The following is a 17,817-nucleotide window of genomic DNA, read 5'->3' on the forward strand; positions in this document are numbered from 1 at the left end:
TAATCGAATTGTTGAAGAAAACATTGATTAAAATGTTAAATTTTAAACATGACAGTCCGCGTTATAATCAACGTGTATATCATGTTAATTTTATTTTTAAATATTTTATATATTTTTTAATTTTTAAATTATTTGTCGATGAACAAATAATATTATATCAGCATAAAATAGAGAGAGAGCCAAACAAATTGTCATGCTAGCATTGTTAAAAAAATTAAAAGAAAATTTAAGGCAAAACATTATATTTCATTTCCAGGGCCCACCAAACCACATCAGTCATCCCATCCTTCTATAATAAGTAACCATCAACTCTAACTCAAACCATACATACATACCAGAACATGAAATTTCCTAGAAACTTCATATTAAATCATTGAAAACAACCTCAAATTCAAGACAACAATACATTTTAATCAATCTGAATACAACATTTTACCCCCAAAAAACCATATCAAACATATATATAATAATCATATGGCATTTATTCTTTAACAACACAATGCTTAGAAACAGAGCAGCTAAACCACTCCAATTATAATATGGGATGTTGATAAATTAAGAAGAGAAACGAAAATTTACAGCTGATTCAACCCGATTAATTTTTCCTACCCAATCCTCCATCATCTAAAATATGAAGACCACACTGTCATGAACCCTAGACTTTTGGTTTTGAGCCACACATTCAGAGATCCACATCAGATTCCTGATCTCTTGCTCTCTTAATCTCATGTATGCAAAGAAAACACCATAATGGAACTGCAGGTGAAATTTGATGCATTATTTATTTGATGAAGAAAATAGGAAATATAAAGAAATAAAATCAATCATATGCCGCAGTTGTGCTTTTCTTTGATTGTTGCTATTAACAAAGATAATTTGATGCCTGAGAAATAAAATATAAACCTGTTGCTCAAAAGCTAGGCAAAGCCTTTTCACTTCCTCCTCGTAAAATGCCTTGTCAAGCATCTGGCTCTCTCCGTAAGATAGTCTGGAGAAAATTGATTGGTAGGGAGGATATTTTTCCATCGCAGCACGGACCTAGACAACAAACGAAGCAAAAGAATAAGAACTCGAAGTAGCTTCATCTATGAATAATATGTGAAACAAACCTGGTCAATATCCTCACACACAGCAAGTTCCTCATGGCCATAGGGATAACTGTTTAACACGAAGTAGCATTTCAGATATAAAACTCAAACAAACCTAACACCCAAAATAAAGGCGTATAGTCAGGCCAGAGAGAATGAGCTTACAGCAGACCAAAATTCGAGTATAATTTCCTCCGATCATCACGCGTAAGTTCAGTGCCAATGCTGCAAAAAGTAAACCACACCAAACATGTTTATTAGAAAATACATGGTAAGAAAGTACATAGAGTAAAACTAGAAAACTATATGAAGTAAACCTTTCACATAATTAATAGTACCTGTTAATGGTGATATTTACAGCCCTTCTGTCAGCCTCAAAGGCAAGGAGGTCAGACATGATCTCTGCTGTCGCACCACCAAGTTTCTATATGAAAAAGGAATGTTTAACTTAACAAGTAGGGAAATGAAAACAAGTAGCATAATCCATATGCAAAAAGAAATGCCGTCTTTCTTCTGTATTAAAAGCGTACTTGGCAAAATTTGTAGAAGTCTTCAAGGTATGCTTTGTAGAGAGTGTTCCTCATGATTTCAATGTTCATGTCATCAAGATCCTGGAGAAAGTCCAAGATACATGAAGCCAAAATAAAAGGTTCAAATATTACATCGTTCAACACAATCAACACCCCAACACAGCTACTAACAATCGGACATGTGTGCTTATACACAGATAATCAGGAAAGTTGTTAGAAGCATGTACCTCAGAGGTAATACACTCAGAGAAGTATGGAGCCAGAGGAGTGTCAACAAGAACCAATCTGTAGAGTTCGCGCATGTTCTGAGCAACTGCCAGGGTTGCGATACTGAAGCAGCAAAACAGAAAAGTTAGCATACATATCAGGTGAGGTTAGATAATAACCTGATCTTAATCAAGAGGATAAATTACCTGTCAAACATGCCCAAAGGATGGCACTTCTCCAAGAGCTCTTGAACATCTCTCTCATGCAAGGTTCCAGTAACAATCAAGACAACATTGTCTATCATGTGACCATATCTATATGGAATAATAATAAAAGTTAGTTTTTCTTGGGATGCCACTAAATCAACAAAAACCTATTAATCAATCTTCATATTTGCACCATCTTAACAGACATCTTTCCTTAGATCACTGAGAACTCAAGAAAGCCCAACCGAAGTCAGCAACCCTACAATGTTCCCCCCCCCCCCAAAAAAAAAAAAAAAAAAACTTCTAATAAGCTAAATAGTTAACCAACAATTCACACCACCATATAAAAAATCACCCGTGGATGATACTGAACAAGCTCAGCACTGCTAATATTCAATTAAATGAAACCCAGATCATTAGATGTGAAATAAATCAATTACCATTGTCTAAGAGAAGGATAATTCAATATGTCACAAGCAATTCACAGAAAGAATCTTTACATACGTGATATATTCTAAGAAGGTAGACAATGGCTCCGTAGCTTGGCATAACATATGCTTATACTCATCAACAAGTTTAAGAGTGCATTTCTCTACAATTGTAGTCGTATGCAATGGTGAAGGTTCTGCAAAGCATATAATAAAATTAAAATGAGATCCCATAATTCATTATATTAATCAGATATACCTTGAATTAACAGCATGAAGTTGTAGTAAATAGCAATTTCGGCTCAATTCACACCAAAATCAAGGAATTACCTTAGCAGATTTGAAATTGAAAAAAGCAATTAAATTGAAGATCATGAAAGAGACTTACCGTTTTGGAGATAAGGGCCGTACTCGGTGGCGGAGAGATGCATCTTGATATCATCAAGGGTTTCGCATTGGCAAAGATTGTTGTAATCGGCGGCGGTTAAGAGTCCGGCCCTGTGACCTCTCACGATCGCTTCCAAGTAACCGCCGTGGATGTTAAATGTCATAGCTTCGAATCCGTACATTTTGCACCTTTTTTGACTTATTTGAGCAAATTAAGATCTGAGTTTGGGAATTGAAAGTTAAAAACAGAACCCTAAAGATGCAGATTTGGGAAATTGGGGAGAATTATGTTTCTTTGAGGGGATTTGTGGGAAGGGAAGGAAGTATGGATACGAGAGTTTAGATGAGATCTGCGTTGCTCCAAGTGTTTTGTTTCTGCATATATTTTTGTGAAATTGCTATATAGTCCTCCAAAATTTTGGGATGTCAGATTTAGCTCTCAAAGATTACATTTTTATGTTTATTTTTTAGTTAAACTTGACTATAATTTTTAAAAAGAGTTAGCTTCATGTTAATTTTATGAAATTTTTATAATTTTAATTTTTATAATTTTTTATAATTTTTAAAATTATTTATTAGTGTGACATATAAGGTAAATAGTATTTATATTAGTATAAAGTACACATAAATGATTAAACAAATTGTCACATTAATATTATTGAAACAATTAATATTTTAATTAATATTTTTATTAAAAATAAAATAATTTGACATTATTTGAAATATTAATAAGAGTCAAATTTAACTAAAAATTAAATTAATAAAAGATATCAATTAAATTTAACATTATTATATTCACAAAAGGGAAGATTACATGATCCCAAATTCCTCTTACAATTTCCACCTAAACCTATGCTACACTATGTACCAACATTAAAAAAAAAAAAAAAAGAAGAAACGGAAAATACTCAATTTTTACAGCAAATTGTACATTTTACATCTAATTTATTTACAAAAGTAACTAAAATGGAAGGAATTACATATGTTTCAATTCAATGCTACTTTTGGTAGAAGAGCACATAAATGGAAAATCACCAATGCCATCATAAAACAGCCTACTAAACTCATCATCAGCATCAACACCATTTCCTCCTTGTTGGTTCTTTGATTCATCATCCCCATCGGTAACACTGCTTCCGTCTTCGGACGAGACGTTTGAGTTCTTTTTTACCAGTTCTCGGAATATCGATGATCGAAAGAGAAGATCTAATGCTGTAGGCGATGACGACGATGACGATGGGGTTTTGGTTTTGAAAACTTCCTGTTTTTCTGGAGACTTCAAGTAATCTGTTGGTAAAGAATGGTGAAATGAAGGCTTAGATTCAGGCTCTACCATTGTTCCTGGTTTTAACCATCTGAAATATGTGCTCAAATCGAAGTTGGTCACTGCATTTATCCCTCTATATTCAATTGCTGCTATATCATAAGCCCGAGCTGCTTCCTCTTGGGTGCCTGCAATATCATAAGCACTCGGACATGAGTGTAAGAATACGGATATTGGACACAAATGCTTCAAAGCAACATAGATATATAAACTTACTGTAAGTGCCTAGGTAGAGATATTTGTTTCCAAAGACTCTCCCTATTCTTGCTTCCCATCTCCCATTGTGATGGTGCCTGCATGATTATTCATCAAAAGAAAAATCTTTACTTCATTTGTGCATTTGCATAAAATTTTCATATGTTCATGTCTCACGAGCTGAGACACGAGACTTAAGTCAACATTGCCTAAGTGCCCTCTTAGTTGCACATGCATGTAATCCAACACTTATATCTGTACCTCGCAACTCCCCTATACTTGGACACACCTCTTGAAAACCCACTGCTCCTTCTGAAAACAAAGAAGTTGGAAGTCACATTTATTATTTTTAGAATTCAGTTTAAGTATATATGAATTTTTGATTTGATATATAGAGTTTTACCTTCTTAATGAGGCCAAGTATTCTTCTTTTGTCACTGTTTGCATTATTTCAATCTCTTTTTCATAATCTGATATCTGCAGGAATCATCAAAGGGAGTTATTACATCATTTCTTTAATATATATTCAAACTTATAAATTCGGGTATAAGCAATCTTCATATATGCAACTTTTTCTTAATAAAAAACACGAATTACCGAGAAATTAGTGAAAGTCGATGTTCCCCAATACTTAAGTGCAGCTAAATCATATGCTCTTGCAGCAGCTTCTTCGTCATCATAAGCTCCTGAAAATTTAGTAAAAATGATTCATTTCTCTATAAGATGAGAGTAGTTTTTGTTTTAGAAAAAAGTGTAACTTGTATGCACTCACCAAGATAAACTGCAGGATCCCCAAGAGCGAAATCCACAGCAGGAACCAATGGAAGAACATAAAATCATACAACAATACATAAGCATCGATAAACCAGAACGATAATACCCCAAACCCTAAAACCAAAACAAAGAAAGAAAAAAGATTACCTTGTTTCCCTTTCTTCTTCTGTGTAACATTCCAAGAGAGTTTATCCCACAAGTGAGCTTCATACCGTCCAGTCCATCTATGTCTATAATTTTCCATTATTAGTTACAGTCAAACAACCTTAAAAACGTAATGTTACGATCGTTATTTTACGGTTTCGACTTTAGAAAGCCTAGTTCGTACCTGCTGACACCTCGAAACCTTGAACTTCTTTTCACAGTAGTAGCAGCAATGGGTCGTTGATCATTTTGTTGCTGGGGTTGAACTTGAACCAGTCCTTGATTCCCATCAAATCCGACCGCAACCGAACCTGGAGTTCTTCGCCGTCTCTTCACACACCTTACGGCTTGAACCTCATCATCGACAACTGAGCACAACCGGCGAAGGTGGCTTCCTAGGCATTGTGCTTTGTTAACCATCATCATTTCCATCTCTTGTCACCTTGATATGCTTTTCTTCTTTTTATCTGTTTTGTAGCTTCACTTTTTTTCCTTTCAATGGCTGCTTGATCTCTATAGAGTGTAAAGAGTTGATGTATATATATATATATATATAATGTGATTTATGAAATTTGGAATTGTTATGTTTCGTTATCGTTGTTGAAAATATTTCCTTAATCCAAAACAAGTGTAATGATGATCACTATGAACAAATTAAGACAAATTTGCAATGTCTTGACGAATTTTAGATGTCGATCCCTACTTTGTTTGTAAATGCCAACCCATATATAATATACACAAAAGCAGGGGCAAAGCTTGAAAAATTTTTCAGAGGGGTTGGATGAAATTTTAATTTTTTATAGTTTATATTTTTATAATTTGTAAAGGATTAAATCGAATTTTTATAATTTTAGAGGGGTCAAAGTACAATTTTACCTTTATTAATTTAAAATATTTTAAAAATTTTAAGGAGGTGGGGCATGCCAGCCCCCTGGCTTCGTCCCTACACAAAAGTTAAAAGTTTTTATTAGATTATATTACATTTTATCGTCTTTATTCAAAAATTGAATAAATTAATATCTATATATTAGATTAAAGAATAAATTTTATTCATTTCTATCGTTAAAATTGATGTTATTGACCAAATACTTAAACCCATTTTTTAATAAAATTAAAATAAAATTTAACTCTTAATACAATAAAAAGCCTCCATTAAAACTTTTACGGATATGGAGAATACGTATGTGAAAAAAGTTAAAAAGGAAGAACAAAGGAGATGAGCTATATTTACAAGAAATAGACCGGAAATTCCATTGAGCATTTTGATTTGTATGAAAGAGTTAAAAGATGACATAAGCTGTTAATCAACCTATCAAGTACAAAACATGCAGTGTAATTCAATATCTTATGGCTGACTATGGGTACCTTCTTTCATGGTAGCCACTAGGAAGCTGTAATTGACTGAGTTCCCTATGGAATCAAACACCAAAAATATTCAATTTGAAGTTATTATTTAATTATAGTTTATGGGGATATTACAAGAAATTCCCTCTGGATTTATTTAGCTAGGAAAAAAGATTAAATGAAGCATAAACTTAATACTTGGTCCTTAACTGTTCAACTATTAACCATATGTATCACTCCACTGTTTTTTTCTGCAACTCCCTTTGGTATATGAAAATGATTTATTTGGATTCCAATTATCATTTGATAATAAATTTTCTTTTATTTCAAATTTAAGTTTAATTATAAAATATTTAAATATCTATACTATCTAGGAGAATTACAGTTGGACACGTGTACATAAAAATACCATGAATGCCTAGAAAAGATAAAATTAAAAAGTTCGGTGATAATTTTTGTAGTTTTTATAATTGAGTGACTACTAATACAATTTACCTTAAATATTAAAGGGTAATATACTAAAAAACTCTTAAACTACTATATTTTATTTAAACAAGCCCTTAAACTATTTTTGTAGCCCCTAACCTATAATTTTACTTAGAAAACCCTAGATTTTAATGTTAAAGAGCTCTTATCTACTTTCTTGTAAAAATTATACGCATTTTAACATCAATATAAAAATTAAAAGAGTAATTAAAAGTTTCAAAAGAATATTTAAGGCTTTGGAAAATAAATTGATTTTTGAAAAACTGATAATTTTTTTATTTGGATATTTATTTGTAAAATATTTTCCATTGTTTGACAAATTTCCTAAAGTCATTTTCTAAAAGTTGTTCTTACTAAAACCAATACGACATCAATATATTTGTTACAAAATATTTCTTTTGATAATCAAAAATATTTTATAATAATTAGTATCATATATAAACTTAATAATAAATAATACCTAATTAAAACTTGATTTAAATTACATAATTATATATATGAAAGTACCTATTGATGCATTAAGTATATATTGACGCATTAAAGTAGGAAAGAATAAATGAAGCTAAACGTGATTTAAAGAAATATTCATATTCTATACTATGTTAAAATACTCTTCGTAAATTTAGAATTTAGTCCCTATAATTTTATTTTTGGGAATTTAGTCATCCTACTTTTTAGATTTCAAAATTCAGATCTAGTTGTTAACACTATTAAAATTATTTTGTTAAATTCAAGTTCATTACAACGTCATTTTTAGTTACATGGCTATCAAGCTTAGTATTTTTATTTAAAAATATCACATCAACGAAATTAACAAAATAAATTTAACAATATTAACAATTGAATTTGAATTTTGAAATCTAAAAAGTAGAATGACTAAATTCTCAAAAATAAAACTAAATGGACTAAATTCTAAATTTATAAAGAGTACATGAACTTATGACATAATTTAACCTTTATATTATAAAACAATTATTATTAATATATTTATACTTGTAATATATATAAATATTTTTCACAAAGAATATTATTTAAAATTTATTATTAAAATAAAATTAAAATATTGAATAATTTATTACAATAAATAAATTATATTATTAGATACAGATGATTAAAATATATGTTTAATTTTTATAATTAAAATTAAAAATTATTATCAATATAAAAAATTAGGTTTAATTGAAGTTAATTTTTATATAAAATAATATTATTTATAAATGAGTTATTTTAAAAAATAATTTATGTAAACAATAAGTTATTTTACAAGAAAAAGATTTATTTTCTATTAACTGATAAATATTTTTCATGAAACAAACACAATAACATGTAGAAAATATTTTTTTAAGTATGTATATAAATAATTTAAGTTTTATTTTATTTAAATTTGAAAATATTTTATTTAATAAATTATTCTCATTAAAATCACATATTAAATACAAATTAGATTAAAATTTTTAAAATACTTTTACTTTTTTAAATGGAAAAATATTTTTATTTCTATATTAAAACCAACAACTTCAGATATTGAGTCTTAACTCGATTCGTCATAAATTGTTATTAATACAAAAAAATATAAATTTAAATACACTAAAATATATTATTATCCCATTTATGAATTATTGAGAAATTGTACCTTCTATAAAAAAATAACATAATAATAAATTAAAAAATAACCAAAAATAAAATATTTAATACTAACATAAAGACTTTGAAAAAGGGATCAACGGTGAAAGCAGCGAGAAACCAACCCACCTCTACCATCCAACGGTCCACATTTTTCATTGATAAAATAATATTTTTTTAAACCAGAAACCCCCAATCCCCGAAATGGATGGTGAAAGTTAGGGTTTTTGGATTCTCCTATTTATTTTATCCACCTCTGTGGTTTTGAGCTTCATTTCTTTTTCCTTTCTTTATCACTGAAATTCCAAGCAAAATATCATGGGCAAGGGTCCTGGTCTCTACACTGAAATCGGCAAGAAAGCCAGAGGTATAAATTTTTTTTAAAACAAGAAAGCTTTAAACCTGTAATATTTATGTCTAATTTTTCAATTTTTGGGATTTTATAGATCTTCTTTACAAGGATTATCAGACTGACCAAAAGTTCACTTTGACCACTAGCTCTCCCACTGGTGTTGTAAGTTTGGTTCTTATTTTCTGGGTTTGTTTAATTTTTTTTTCTCTAGATTATGTTTTCTTTAGTCATTATTGAAGAATTCATTTGAACCCAAGTTGTGATTTTTTTCATATTTAATTTTATATAAAATGCATGTGTTCTTTGTTCCAGTGAACCTAAATGCTGTTTCTGTTTACATTTTTTTAGATTTTTTTGTTTAGTTTTTTAAGAATAAAATTATGTTAATTACAAATAAAGAATGTTTAATTTAAGCTGAAATTGAAGGTAAAGTGTATGCTTTCCAAACATATGTATGTGTGTATTCAATTTTTGAAGTATAATAGCAGCTATTTTTCTTGAATTTCATCATGGTTATCTCAATCTTTTAACTGCAATGTATCATCAAAGATGTTCGATTTCTCAATCTGCTATGAGAACTTGAACTAATTTGGCCTTGTTTTGTTGTTTTTCCCTTTATTTTCAGGCAATTACCTCTGCTGGAACGAAGAAAGGTGATCTTTTCTTGGCTGATGTTAATACCCAACTGAAGTCTAGGAATGTTACAACTGATATCAAAGTGGACACCAGCTCCAATGCAAGTACTTCTAGTTTTATCTATAAGTTTGAATTATTGGTTGAAATTTCTCTTTTGCAAGTTAGATATGATGCTCTTTACTCCATTATATATTCTTCGGCCTTCATCTGACTTCTATTATAATAAAATTAGTAATCATGTCTTGTCCCCTCTATGTTTGAAACCCAAGCTTTAACTAGGAGAGTAGCTGCTTGATAACATTGTTTAGATCATACTGCTTGGGACCTGACCTATTTGGCCGAAATGCTTTTCAATTGAAGGATCTCTTTGGTTTAGTTCGTAGTTCCTTTTTTACCTTCTTATATTCCTTTGTTGTTGATATATATGTTTTCCATCTTTTGTAAGCCTTTTTGAAAATTGTTTGTTGTACTAAAGTAATTTATGTTTATCAGCTATTTACCACCATAACAGTTGATGAACCTGCACCCGGGCTAAAGGCAATCTTTGGCTTCAGAGTCCCTGATCAGAGGTCTGGCAAGGTACAAAATTCTGTCTTCAGATTTCAATTTGTATCCTTTGAAACTTCCTTCTTGTTTTGGCTTTTGGCTCAAGAACGTGTTACTTAGAATGTGTTTTGAGATGCTGTTGGACATGTCTGTTTTTTCGCTTTTGTGTATACCAGATTGAACTCCAGTATTTGCATGAGTATGCTGGGATAAGCTCAAGCATTGGATTGACTGCCAACCCGATAGTTAACTTTTCGGGTGTGCTTGGAACAAATGTTCTTGCACTAGGTACCGATATCTCATTCGACACAAAGACTGGGAATTTCACCAAATGCAACGCGGGATTCAGCTTCACCAATGCAGACCTCATTGCTTCTTTGGCTCTGTATGTGGTTATGTTCTATATACCTATCTACAGCTGAACATTCTAAATGATATAATCTCAAGTTCAATATCTTGTTTGTCGATGCAGGAATGAAAAGGGTGATTCAGTTAACGCATCTTACTACCATATTGTGAATCCATCAACCAACACTGCTGTTGGTGCTGAGGTGACTCATAGCTTCTCTACCAATGTGAACACCATCACCGTGGGTACACAACATGCATTGGATCCATTAACCACAATCAAGGCACGGGTGAACAATGCTGGCAAGGCAAGTGCACTCATCCAGCACGAGTGGCGCCCAAAATCACTCTTTTCCATTTCTGGAGAGGTGGATACCAAGTCCATCGATAAGAGCCCCAAGGTCGGACTTGCTTTGGCACTCAAGCCTTGAGAGCTTAAAAAAAAAAAAAAAAGGAGCTCATTTTGGTAAGGGTATGGTAGACTTGAAAAGAGTTTTGAAGTTTTAGTCTGTTATTGACATTCATGGTGTTGCCATCTTACCTTTCATGTCAATGGTTTTTCATTTAAAAAAAGAATTAAGTGAAAAAAATGTGATAACTGTTTTTAGTCATTCCTTGTTTAATTGAGGTGAAGTACCTTTGATTTGCCCCATAAATTTTTTTTTAGAGGCTCTCTTTGTTTTTTCATGGAATTTGGTAATAAAGTAAAATAAGGGTTTGTACCTTTTCTATGTTGAGGACAATTTTTACTTGTATAGAACTTGGTAACAGGTATAGGCGTAAGTCTAACATTGGACTAGCTTGTAAAGCTCGGCCATGGAAAGCTTTCATTACTTGTGGTGAGATGATTAAAGGTAGAAGTATAATGGAAACTCTTTTAGTTTGATCCTTCAAGAATAAAATACATATATTTTGGACAAAGGTTTAATAATGTGAATCCGTCGAACCCAAAAATTAATAATTAGGGTTTTAGAAAATCTATGGATTTAAGAAAATAATCTAAGTAAAATAATCTAAGTAATTGTAATAGATATTTCTAACTTGAGCAGTGAGAGCAAAAGCGAGATTGTCTTCACTCAAAGGACTCCATGAAAGCAACCAAAAGCTTCCCAGTTTAACAGGGCAGCAACAAAACTTTATTCGCTTTAGAAAGAAAGGGCATAAAAGCAAATAACTCAAAACACCATTTTCAAGCAAAACTCACAAGAAATTAATCAATTATAGAAAACTGCGACTTTGATCATTAGTCTTTCATGCTATCGTCACCATCTTCCTTATCGCTCAACTCGAGATCAGCAAGCAACTCTTCCAATGGAACTGAAGGCACATCATCGCCATCTGACATAGATGCCATTTCCGATGGTTGGTAATCTTTGTTGCGGTACAGCGATAAGTTGAACCGTAATTCAGGGTTCTCTTCTAAATCTCTTAAGAACTCTTCGTATTCCGTGTTCATCTTTTCTTCGTATCCTCTACCTTTGGATTCATCGAGTTCCATATCAAGAGACTTAAGCTTCCAAGGACGAGGCTTCCCACGCTTCTTCTGGCGTTTCTCTTCGTAGCTCTTCTTTAACAAAATCACTTCGGGAATTACAAGATTCTGATACTTGTCTAGCTCATTATCGTTATTGTTGGCACCATATAGGTCATAACCGAGAGCACGATCTCCAGGTTTTAATATATGGCCCAGATGAGTTCTTACATAGAACAACTTACCGTAATCAGTGACACGAGCCACCTCAACATCGGCCATGACGTATTTAGAGCCCCCGACGTTAAATTCTGGAGAAACAACTTCCACATTAAAGACATCATATTCAAGAACTGCCTGCTACCGAGTAGAGACTTAAAGGAATACCTCCAATACTGGTCAGGGTCCAAGAAACATTGCCTTAGAGTAAGTGGATCGAGCAATGCAATGTTGTTTGTTACTTTCGTGCAGATCACGAGCGGTCCGAGATTCCCCAAACTAACAGCAAGTCTAGGAGGCAAACAAATCAAATCCTCACGGCAAATCGGGGATATTTCAACAGAGAAAGTATACTTATAATTGTAGCTATTATTCTTAGGGTCGTGAGAAACAAGCTGTTTGCTCTCTCTACGGTTTGTTGGAGCAACTTTATCCAAAAACTCCACGAATTTCAAAGCATGACTCTTATTGGCAAAGAAAAAATCGATACCCTGATCCATCTGCTTGATTTTGATAGCATGGACTGCAGCATCGTGCTTTAGGATGAGCTGCTCGAGATAAAAGAAAGTGCGTCTGTGTGAAACTCGTTGTCTCAGCTGCACGGAAGCCACCCATTGATCCGGGTTTGCTTGAAACCTTGTACAAGATTCGCACATGTGATCTTGCAAAACATACTGAACAACATAAGATTGCTCTAGAATCGCTCCGTTTAGAACCTCTTTTTGAACTTTCAGCTTGACCTTGATTCTCTTAGAATGGGGTTCGGTCCAAATAAACTCGGCATTTACTAGCCTAACTTTTTTCAAATCGGTCTCGAGTCGTTTCACACAATACGTTAATAACTCCTTCGATTCGAGCTGAGCTTTTAACCAAGTTCTAGGGGGCTGCAAGTAGCTATCACACTCAGGACAATGCATAATAGTGGCATGTTTTCGTAAACCTTCCGTGATGTCAACTTCAGACCTCAAACAGGTCACACACATATTGGCAGGATTCAGAGCCATCAAAATACCACATTTGCAACACAAGACAGTGCCTTTTGTCTGAGGAACCACAAACATATTTGCAGCCATAGCTACCAATTCCTGAAGAAAGATAAATAAGTGCATAACATTACAATGTGCAGAAAAGGCTACGAATATTAATGTTTACGTTGTTCCAACAAAAGGGTTAACTCAAAAGCAAATCTTAAGTTAAAACAAGAAAAACCCAGATTAAAATAAGTGTAAAATAACAAGGAAAACCCACCAAGTTCAATAATCATTCAACAAATAGGACTGGAAACAGAAAAAAAAATTGCAGAGAACAGATAACAAAAACTTAGCCATTACCCAAAATCTCATGACTCAAGTACAAATCAGAGTTTCAAAAATTACCTGATTTTGATTTGATTTGCTGATTGTTTAGAATCCAATAGTCAAGATGCTGCAGTTTAGCGGCGGGATGTTTGAGGAGAAATAAGAACTGAGGGTGGGTCGGCAATTTTTAAAGGAAATTTGGAAATTACTTTTTTTATAATGTATTAAATTTTGGTTGATTGTTTTATTTAATTTTTTATTAAATTGATTTTAAGTTTATTATTTTATGGTAATTAAAGAAAAATGTTATATTTTTAATAACAACATATTCTCATCATTTCAGTCGGTAAAATGTATATATCAAAGAATGAATCCTAAAATAATTGTTGCGGATGAAGTTTTAATTTGAAGAAAAATATTTTATTTTAATAGTTAAAAATAATAAATAAGTAATATAATTAAAAATTACAATTATTTGTCGATTTAGTCTTAATTCAGTTAGCATGATCATTGTTGTCAATACGTATGAGTTGAGTTCAAATGCGTTAAAGTGTATTACTCTCCTATAATATAATGGTAAATTTATACTTTAACCCTAAAATGATTTAAAAGTTTATTTTTTTGATAAAATACATAAAATTTTATACAAATACATACTAAATTATGAATAAATGGATACCTATTTTCTAACATGAAATTTATTTCTTAAAATAATACTTTTATAAAAAATATTTTTAAAAATCCACAAACAAGACTAAAATAAGATTCAAACTTTTCCTTTTCTTTGGTTTATTTATAAATAATAAATTTTATTATACATTTTACTTTGCTCTTTAGTCCTCGTCAACTTTGTTGAGTGTTGGGCAATGTCTTTACTCATAATTACCATCACTAATAACTCTTACTCGAACTCCAAACTTAAGTGATTTTTTTATTATTTTACGAGGGCTTAATTGATTATTTTATTACTTTATTTGATTATTTAAGTAAAAATATTAAAGTTGTAAAAAATATTTTTAAAATATAAATTATAAAATTCATATAAATATTAGAGATTTATAAATAATTATAAAATGATTGAAAATATAAAAATTATAGAAAATTTTTAAATGTTATAAGAAATTTTAGAAAAATATTACACAACTTTATAGAAAAATATAGAAAATCTATTAATAATTATAAAAATATAGAAAATGTTAAATGTTATAAAAAATTTAGAATAATATATAAAATTTGTTAAATTTATTCAAATACTACATATTTTTGTTTTCTCTCACACAATATCCTACATCATACATCAACTGATCCTTATTAACTTCTCTCTTATCATTCTTCCTCAACTAAAATATTGCCTATCACTAGAAGTGTTAATGGGTCAAGTTGAGCTTAGATCAAATTTCAAAAAAATATCTTGGCTCAAGCCCAACTAGACCTAACTTGCCAAAATAATTTCGTTTCAATATTTTAAAAACAATAAAAATATTTTTATTTAAATTTAATTATAAAATGTTAATATAAACTTATTTTCTATATATTTTTTAATTGTTTAATAGATTATTGGATTAGTTTATAAATATATGTACCCATCACTCACCTTAAACCATCAAGTACTGAACTCATAATCATTCAAACCCTCACTCAACAGTCTACACAAGTATGATCATCACAGTTCAGTTTCCCCCATTTCCTTATTCCAAAAGCAAACACTCCAAACTAGCAAAGTAACAAAATTCTCCTATAAATTTTGAAACTTTTCAATAATTTTTATTTTATAAACTTCTTTTAACTTTTAATAACTTTATATAGCTTATTTTTAATTTTTAATAATTTTTAAATTTTATACTATTTTTATATTATTTTATAATATTTTTCTAAATACTTTTATAACAAGGTCTAAAATTACTCATAGTCATTTTCAACCCATAAATAGGAGAATAATGCGCTTCAACCCACTCGAACCTACGTTCTTCTGACAATAGTGTCTATACCAATTAAGTTAAGACTTAATAGGTAATAATATGTTATATTTACTTGTGCTTTCTACACAAAATTTTCAATCAACCCAATTTTTTAAATTAAAACCTTTCCCAAGGAGACCTATCCTTGTTAGGTTTGAACAAAAGAAATTTCATGAGTTGGTCTATTTCTGTTGGAATTCAAATAAAATGATTTTGGAAATTCAGAAGGTTTATGTATTGCTAGTTAACTTGAAATTTTAGTTTGTGTTTCACGGGTTCTAAGGCATGTTGCATGATCAGTAATGGATTTGGTATACAAAGATTGCAAATATTTGGTATCCATATTCATCTGCTGATGAATTTTGTGATACTTTATCCTTCTGCATGACCTACTGCCTTAATGACTCCCTCCATTGTTAATGTATCATACCTTTAACTGAAAATGCAACATGAGCTTCAGGAACCAGACTTCTTTCTGAACCCACCTCTGATTCATCATTAATAAGCATGTCGAAAACAGATAATTCTGGAAAAGTAAACGATGGAAAGAAAATTTGAAGAGAACTATATATTTGGTTAATAACATCAAGGAAAAAGAATCCTATTAGTATGCCGGAGTTACATACTGCAATAAGAAAATAATATACTTTTTTGGCTAGCTACAATCCTGTCAGGACATTTGGAAATTGTAAACCAAATTAGTTGAGATCTTGTATATAACCAATAGTCCAACATTACAACATACGATTCTCAGTGGCTGCATTCCAGAGATCCAAACTATCATTGGAAGCATTTAAATCATGATTATCATGATCGCTAAATGAAATCCTGCGCAGCAAAACAAGCATTAGCTTTTCACACTGTCAGCAAGCGTTCTTGATGATTTGAGAGAGTAGTCTTCATTTTAGCCAATGTACAATTATTTTCTCAAAATATTACATTGCTTAAGCTTTCTTTATTTTTTTGGTAAAAGCAGACGCAATAGTAATTGAACATTAACATCAAGTTGTTAATATAAATAATTGTAGCTATGTTTAAATTTTTGCAGGTTTCTCTTCCTAGCACTACCTAAATCAAAAGAGATTTGATGTTTATGTGTAATAGAGGATATTTTTAGTTACACAAATATGATTTCAGTGCGACATAAAGTATTCACCTACTTTGGGCATTGTAACTCTCTTTGATAGCTTGCTGGTGGAGCACCTGCACCAGCAAATGGTATTTTGCACTGAAAACCCATGGATTCCAGAGAAGTTACACCCTAGTTCACAAAGTTTTGCACAGAGATATTAACAGATACATGCTTCCTTGATTTTAACAGAATAAGAAGGGGGTACTGAACTTATAATGATCTTCGCTGGATCCTCTGGCATTTGATACTTAATTGTCGAAGGACCAGACTTACAATGACTTCCTACTTAGTTAAAAACAAAGAATACAAGGGAGAAAAACCAAGGCTGGTCAAAATTTGAACAACAGCATAAAATGCAACACGCCATCCATGTATCAAAAAGTAGTGATCTCTAGTGAGGCACTTCCTATGACTAGCACATAGTGGCCCTTATACATATGTCTATGAATATTGAGATAGATATAGTTCCCTGGTAAAAACACATTAGCATGTCCTTTCAAATTTGCACATGATGCATTAGTAGAGAAACCTACATATCGAATAAAGCACTGAAAACATACCACTGAAAGAATGAACGGGTGACTCAGACATGAAAATAAGATTGAAGATAATTTCAAGAGACATACAAAAATATTGCTAAATTCCTGTTGCAAAAGTGCAGAGCATGGAGGTTATAGATGCAGGTGATTATTAGCTTGACATTTCAAGCGATCTTATTTGGGTTGCCTAAATCAGTTGTCCGGCAAAAGAAATTTAGGACACTTACTGCTGGGATAACACTTGCTGACAGCAGAAAAAGTTACTGAGGATATTGATGAGCATATTAATTTACATGATTCTTGTGTTTGATTTGGTTTATTTTTAATTAATCTCTGCTTAATTAGTGTTTTTATGATTTAATTTTGTCAGGGATGCAATTGGTCAAAAACAAGCAAAAAGGGGCCAAATTGAAAGACAAATCATTGAATCGGGGCCAAATCAAAAGGATGGAGAAAGCCAAGAATTTATTATATATTTAGACTTTGTAAAAAGCTAAAAATGAAAAGATTTTATTTTATTTTATTTTATTTTATTAATTTAGGTTAGGCTATTTTTAGTAAGCGCCATGTATATAAATAGGA

The 17,817-nt window shown here is 31.3% G+C and overlaps 4 protein-coding genes across 4 annotated transcripts; 1 reads left to right on the forward strand and 3 right to left on the reverse strand.

Annotated features, from left to right (window-relative positions):
• Positions 1-347: 347 nt before the first annotated feature.
• Positions 348-3,217, reverse strand: LOC108459238 (V-type proton ATPase subunit d2-like). Its single transcript, XM_017758612.2, has 10 exons — positions 2,848-3,217; positions 2,536-2,656; positions 2,032-2,139; positions 1,846-1,948; positions 1,619-1,699; positions 1,427-1,512; positions 1,254-1,313; positions 1,110-1,158; positions 904-1,038; positions 348-756 (listed from the first exon to the last, which is right to left on the reverse strand). The coding sequence occupies exons 1-10, from the start codon at positions 3,026-3,028 to the stop codon at positions 625-627; spliced, it is 1,056 nt and encodes a 351-aa protein (XP_017614101.1). The 5' UTR covers positions 3,029-3,217; the 3' UTR covers positions 348-624.
• A 605-nt stretch (positions 3,218-3,822) lies between these two features.
• LOC108479168 (AP2-like ethylene-responsive transcription factor At1g79700) lies at positions 3,823-5,715 on the reverse strand. Its single transcript, XM_017781613.1, has 8 exons — positions 5,468-5,715; positions 5,287-5,369; positions 5,138-5,146; positions 4,963-5,051; positions 4,769-4,842; positions 4,627-4,677; positions 4,387-4,463; positions 3,823-4,298 (listed from the first exon to the last, which is right to left on the reverse strand). The coding sequence occupies exons 1-8, from the start codon at positions 5,713-5,715 to the stop codon at positions 3,823-3,825; spliced, it is 1,107 nt and encodes a 368-aa protein (XP_017637102.1).
• A 3,122-nt stretch (positions 5,716-8,837) lies between these two features.
• Positions 8,838-11,274, forward strand: LOC108453307 (mitochondrial outer membrane protein porin of 34 kDa). The gene is made up of 6 exons (XM_017751335.2): positions 8,838-9,103; positions 9,183-9,250; positions 9,714-9,824; positions 10,217-10,303; positions 10,447-10,655; positions 10,743-11,274. The coding sequence occupies exons 1-6, from the start codon at positions 9,055-9,057 to the stop codon at positions 11,047-11,049; spliced, it is 831 nt and encodes a 276-aa protein (XP_017606824.1). The 5' UTR covers positions 8,838-9,054; the 3' UTR covers positions 11,050-11,274.
• Positions 11,275-11,667: 393 nt separating this feature from the next.
• On the reverse strand, positions 11,668-13,801 carry LOC108453299 (uncharacterized). The gene is given in 3 exon segments (XM_053031082.1): positions 11,668-12,442; positions 12,445-13,393; positions 13,685-13,801. Coding segments are annotated over 2 exon segments (1,518 nt in total). The 5' UTR covers positions 13,382-13,393; positions 13,685-13,801; the 3' UTR covers positions 11,668-11,861.
• Positions 13,802-17,817: the final 4,016 nt, after the last annotated feature.

Source organism: Gossypium arboreum, chromosome 7 (assembly GCF_025698485.1).
Source record: "Gossypium arboreum isolate Shixiya-1 chromosome 7, ASM2569848v2, whole genome shotgun sequence".
NCBI classification, from domain to species: domain Eukaryota; kingdom Viridiplantae; phylum Streptophyta; class Magnoliopsida; order Malvales; family Malvaceae; genus Gossypium; species Gossypium arboreum.

Excerpts from the sequence above, each read along its gene's own strand:
- LOC108479168 (XM_017781613.1), bottom strand. The coding sequence starts at position 5,715 with ATGGAAATGATGATGGTTAACAAAGCACAATGCCTAGGAAGCCACCTT. Across the intron at positions 4,843-4,962 it reads CGACTTTCACTAATTTCTCG|ATATCAGATTATGAAAAAGA; the intron begins GTAATTCGTGTT and ends TGATTCCTGCAG. Across the intron at positions 4,464-4,626 it reads AAGTATAGGGGAGTTGCGAG|GCACCATCACAATGGGAGAT; the intron begins GTACAGATATAA and ends ATAATCATGCAG.
- LOC108453307 (XM_017751335.2), top strand. The coding sequence starts at position 9,055 with ATGGGCAAGGGTCCTGGTCTCTACACTGAAATCGGCAAGAAAGCCAGA. Across the intron at positions 9,251-9,713 it reads CTAGCTCTCCCACTGGTGTT|GCAATTACCTCTGCTGGAAC; the intron begins GTAAGTTTGGTT and ends CTTTATTTTCAG. Across the intron at positions 9,825-10,216 it reads AAGTGGACACCAGCTCCAAT|CTATTTACCACCATAACAGT; the intron begins GCAAGTACTTCT and ends TATGTTTATCAG.
- LOC108459238 (XM_017758612.2), bottom strand. The coding sequence starts at position 3,028 with ATGTACGGATTCGAAGCTATGACATTTAACATCCACGGCGGTTACTTG. Across the intron at positions 1,949-2,031 it reads CCTTTGGGCATGTTTGACAG|TATCGCAACCCTGGCAGTTG; the intron begins GTAATTTATCCT and ends TTGCTGCTTCAG. Across the intron at positions 1,159-1,253 it reads TACTCGAATTTTGGTCTGCT|TTATCCCTATGGCCATGAGG; the intron begins GTAAGCTCATTC and ends CGTGTTAAACAG.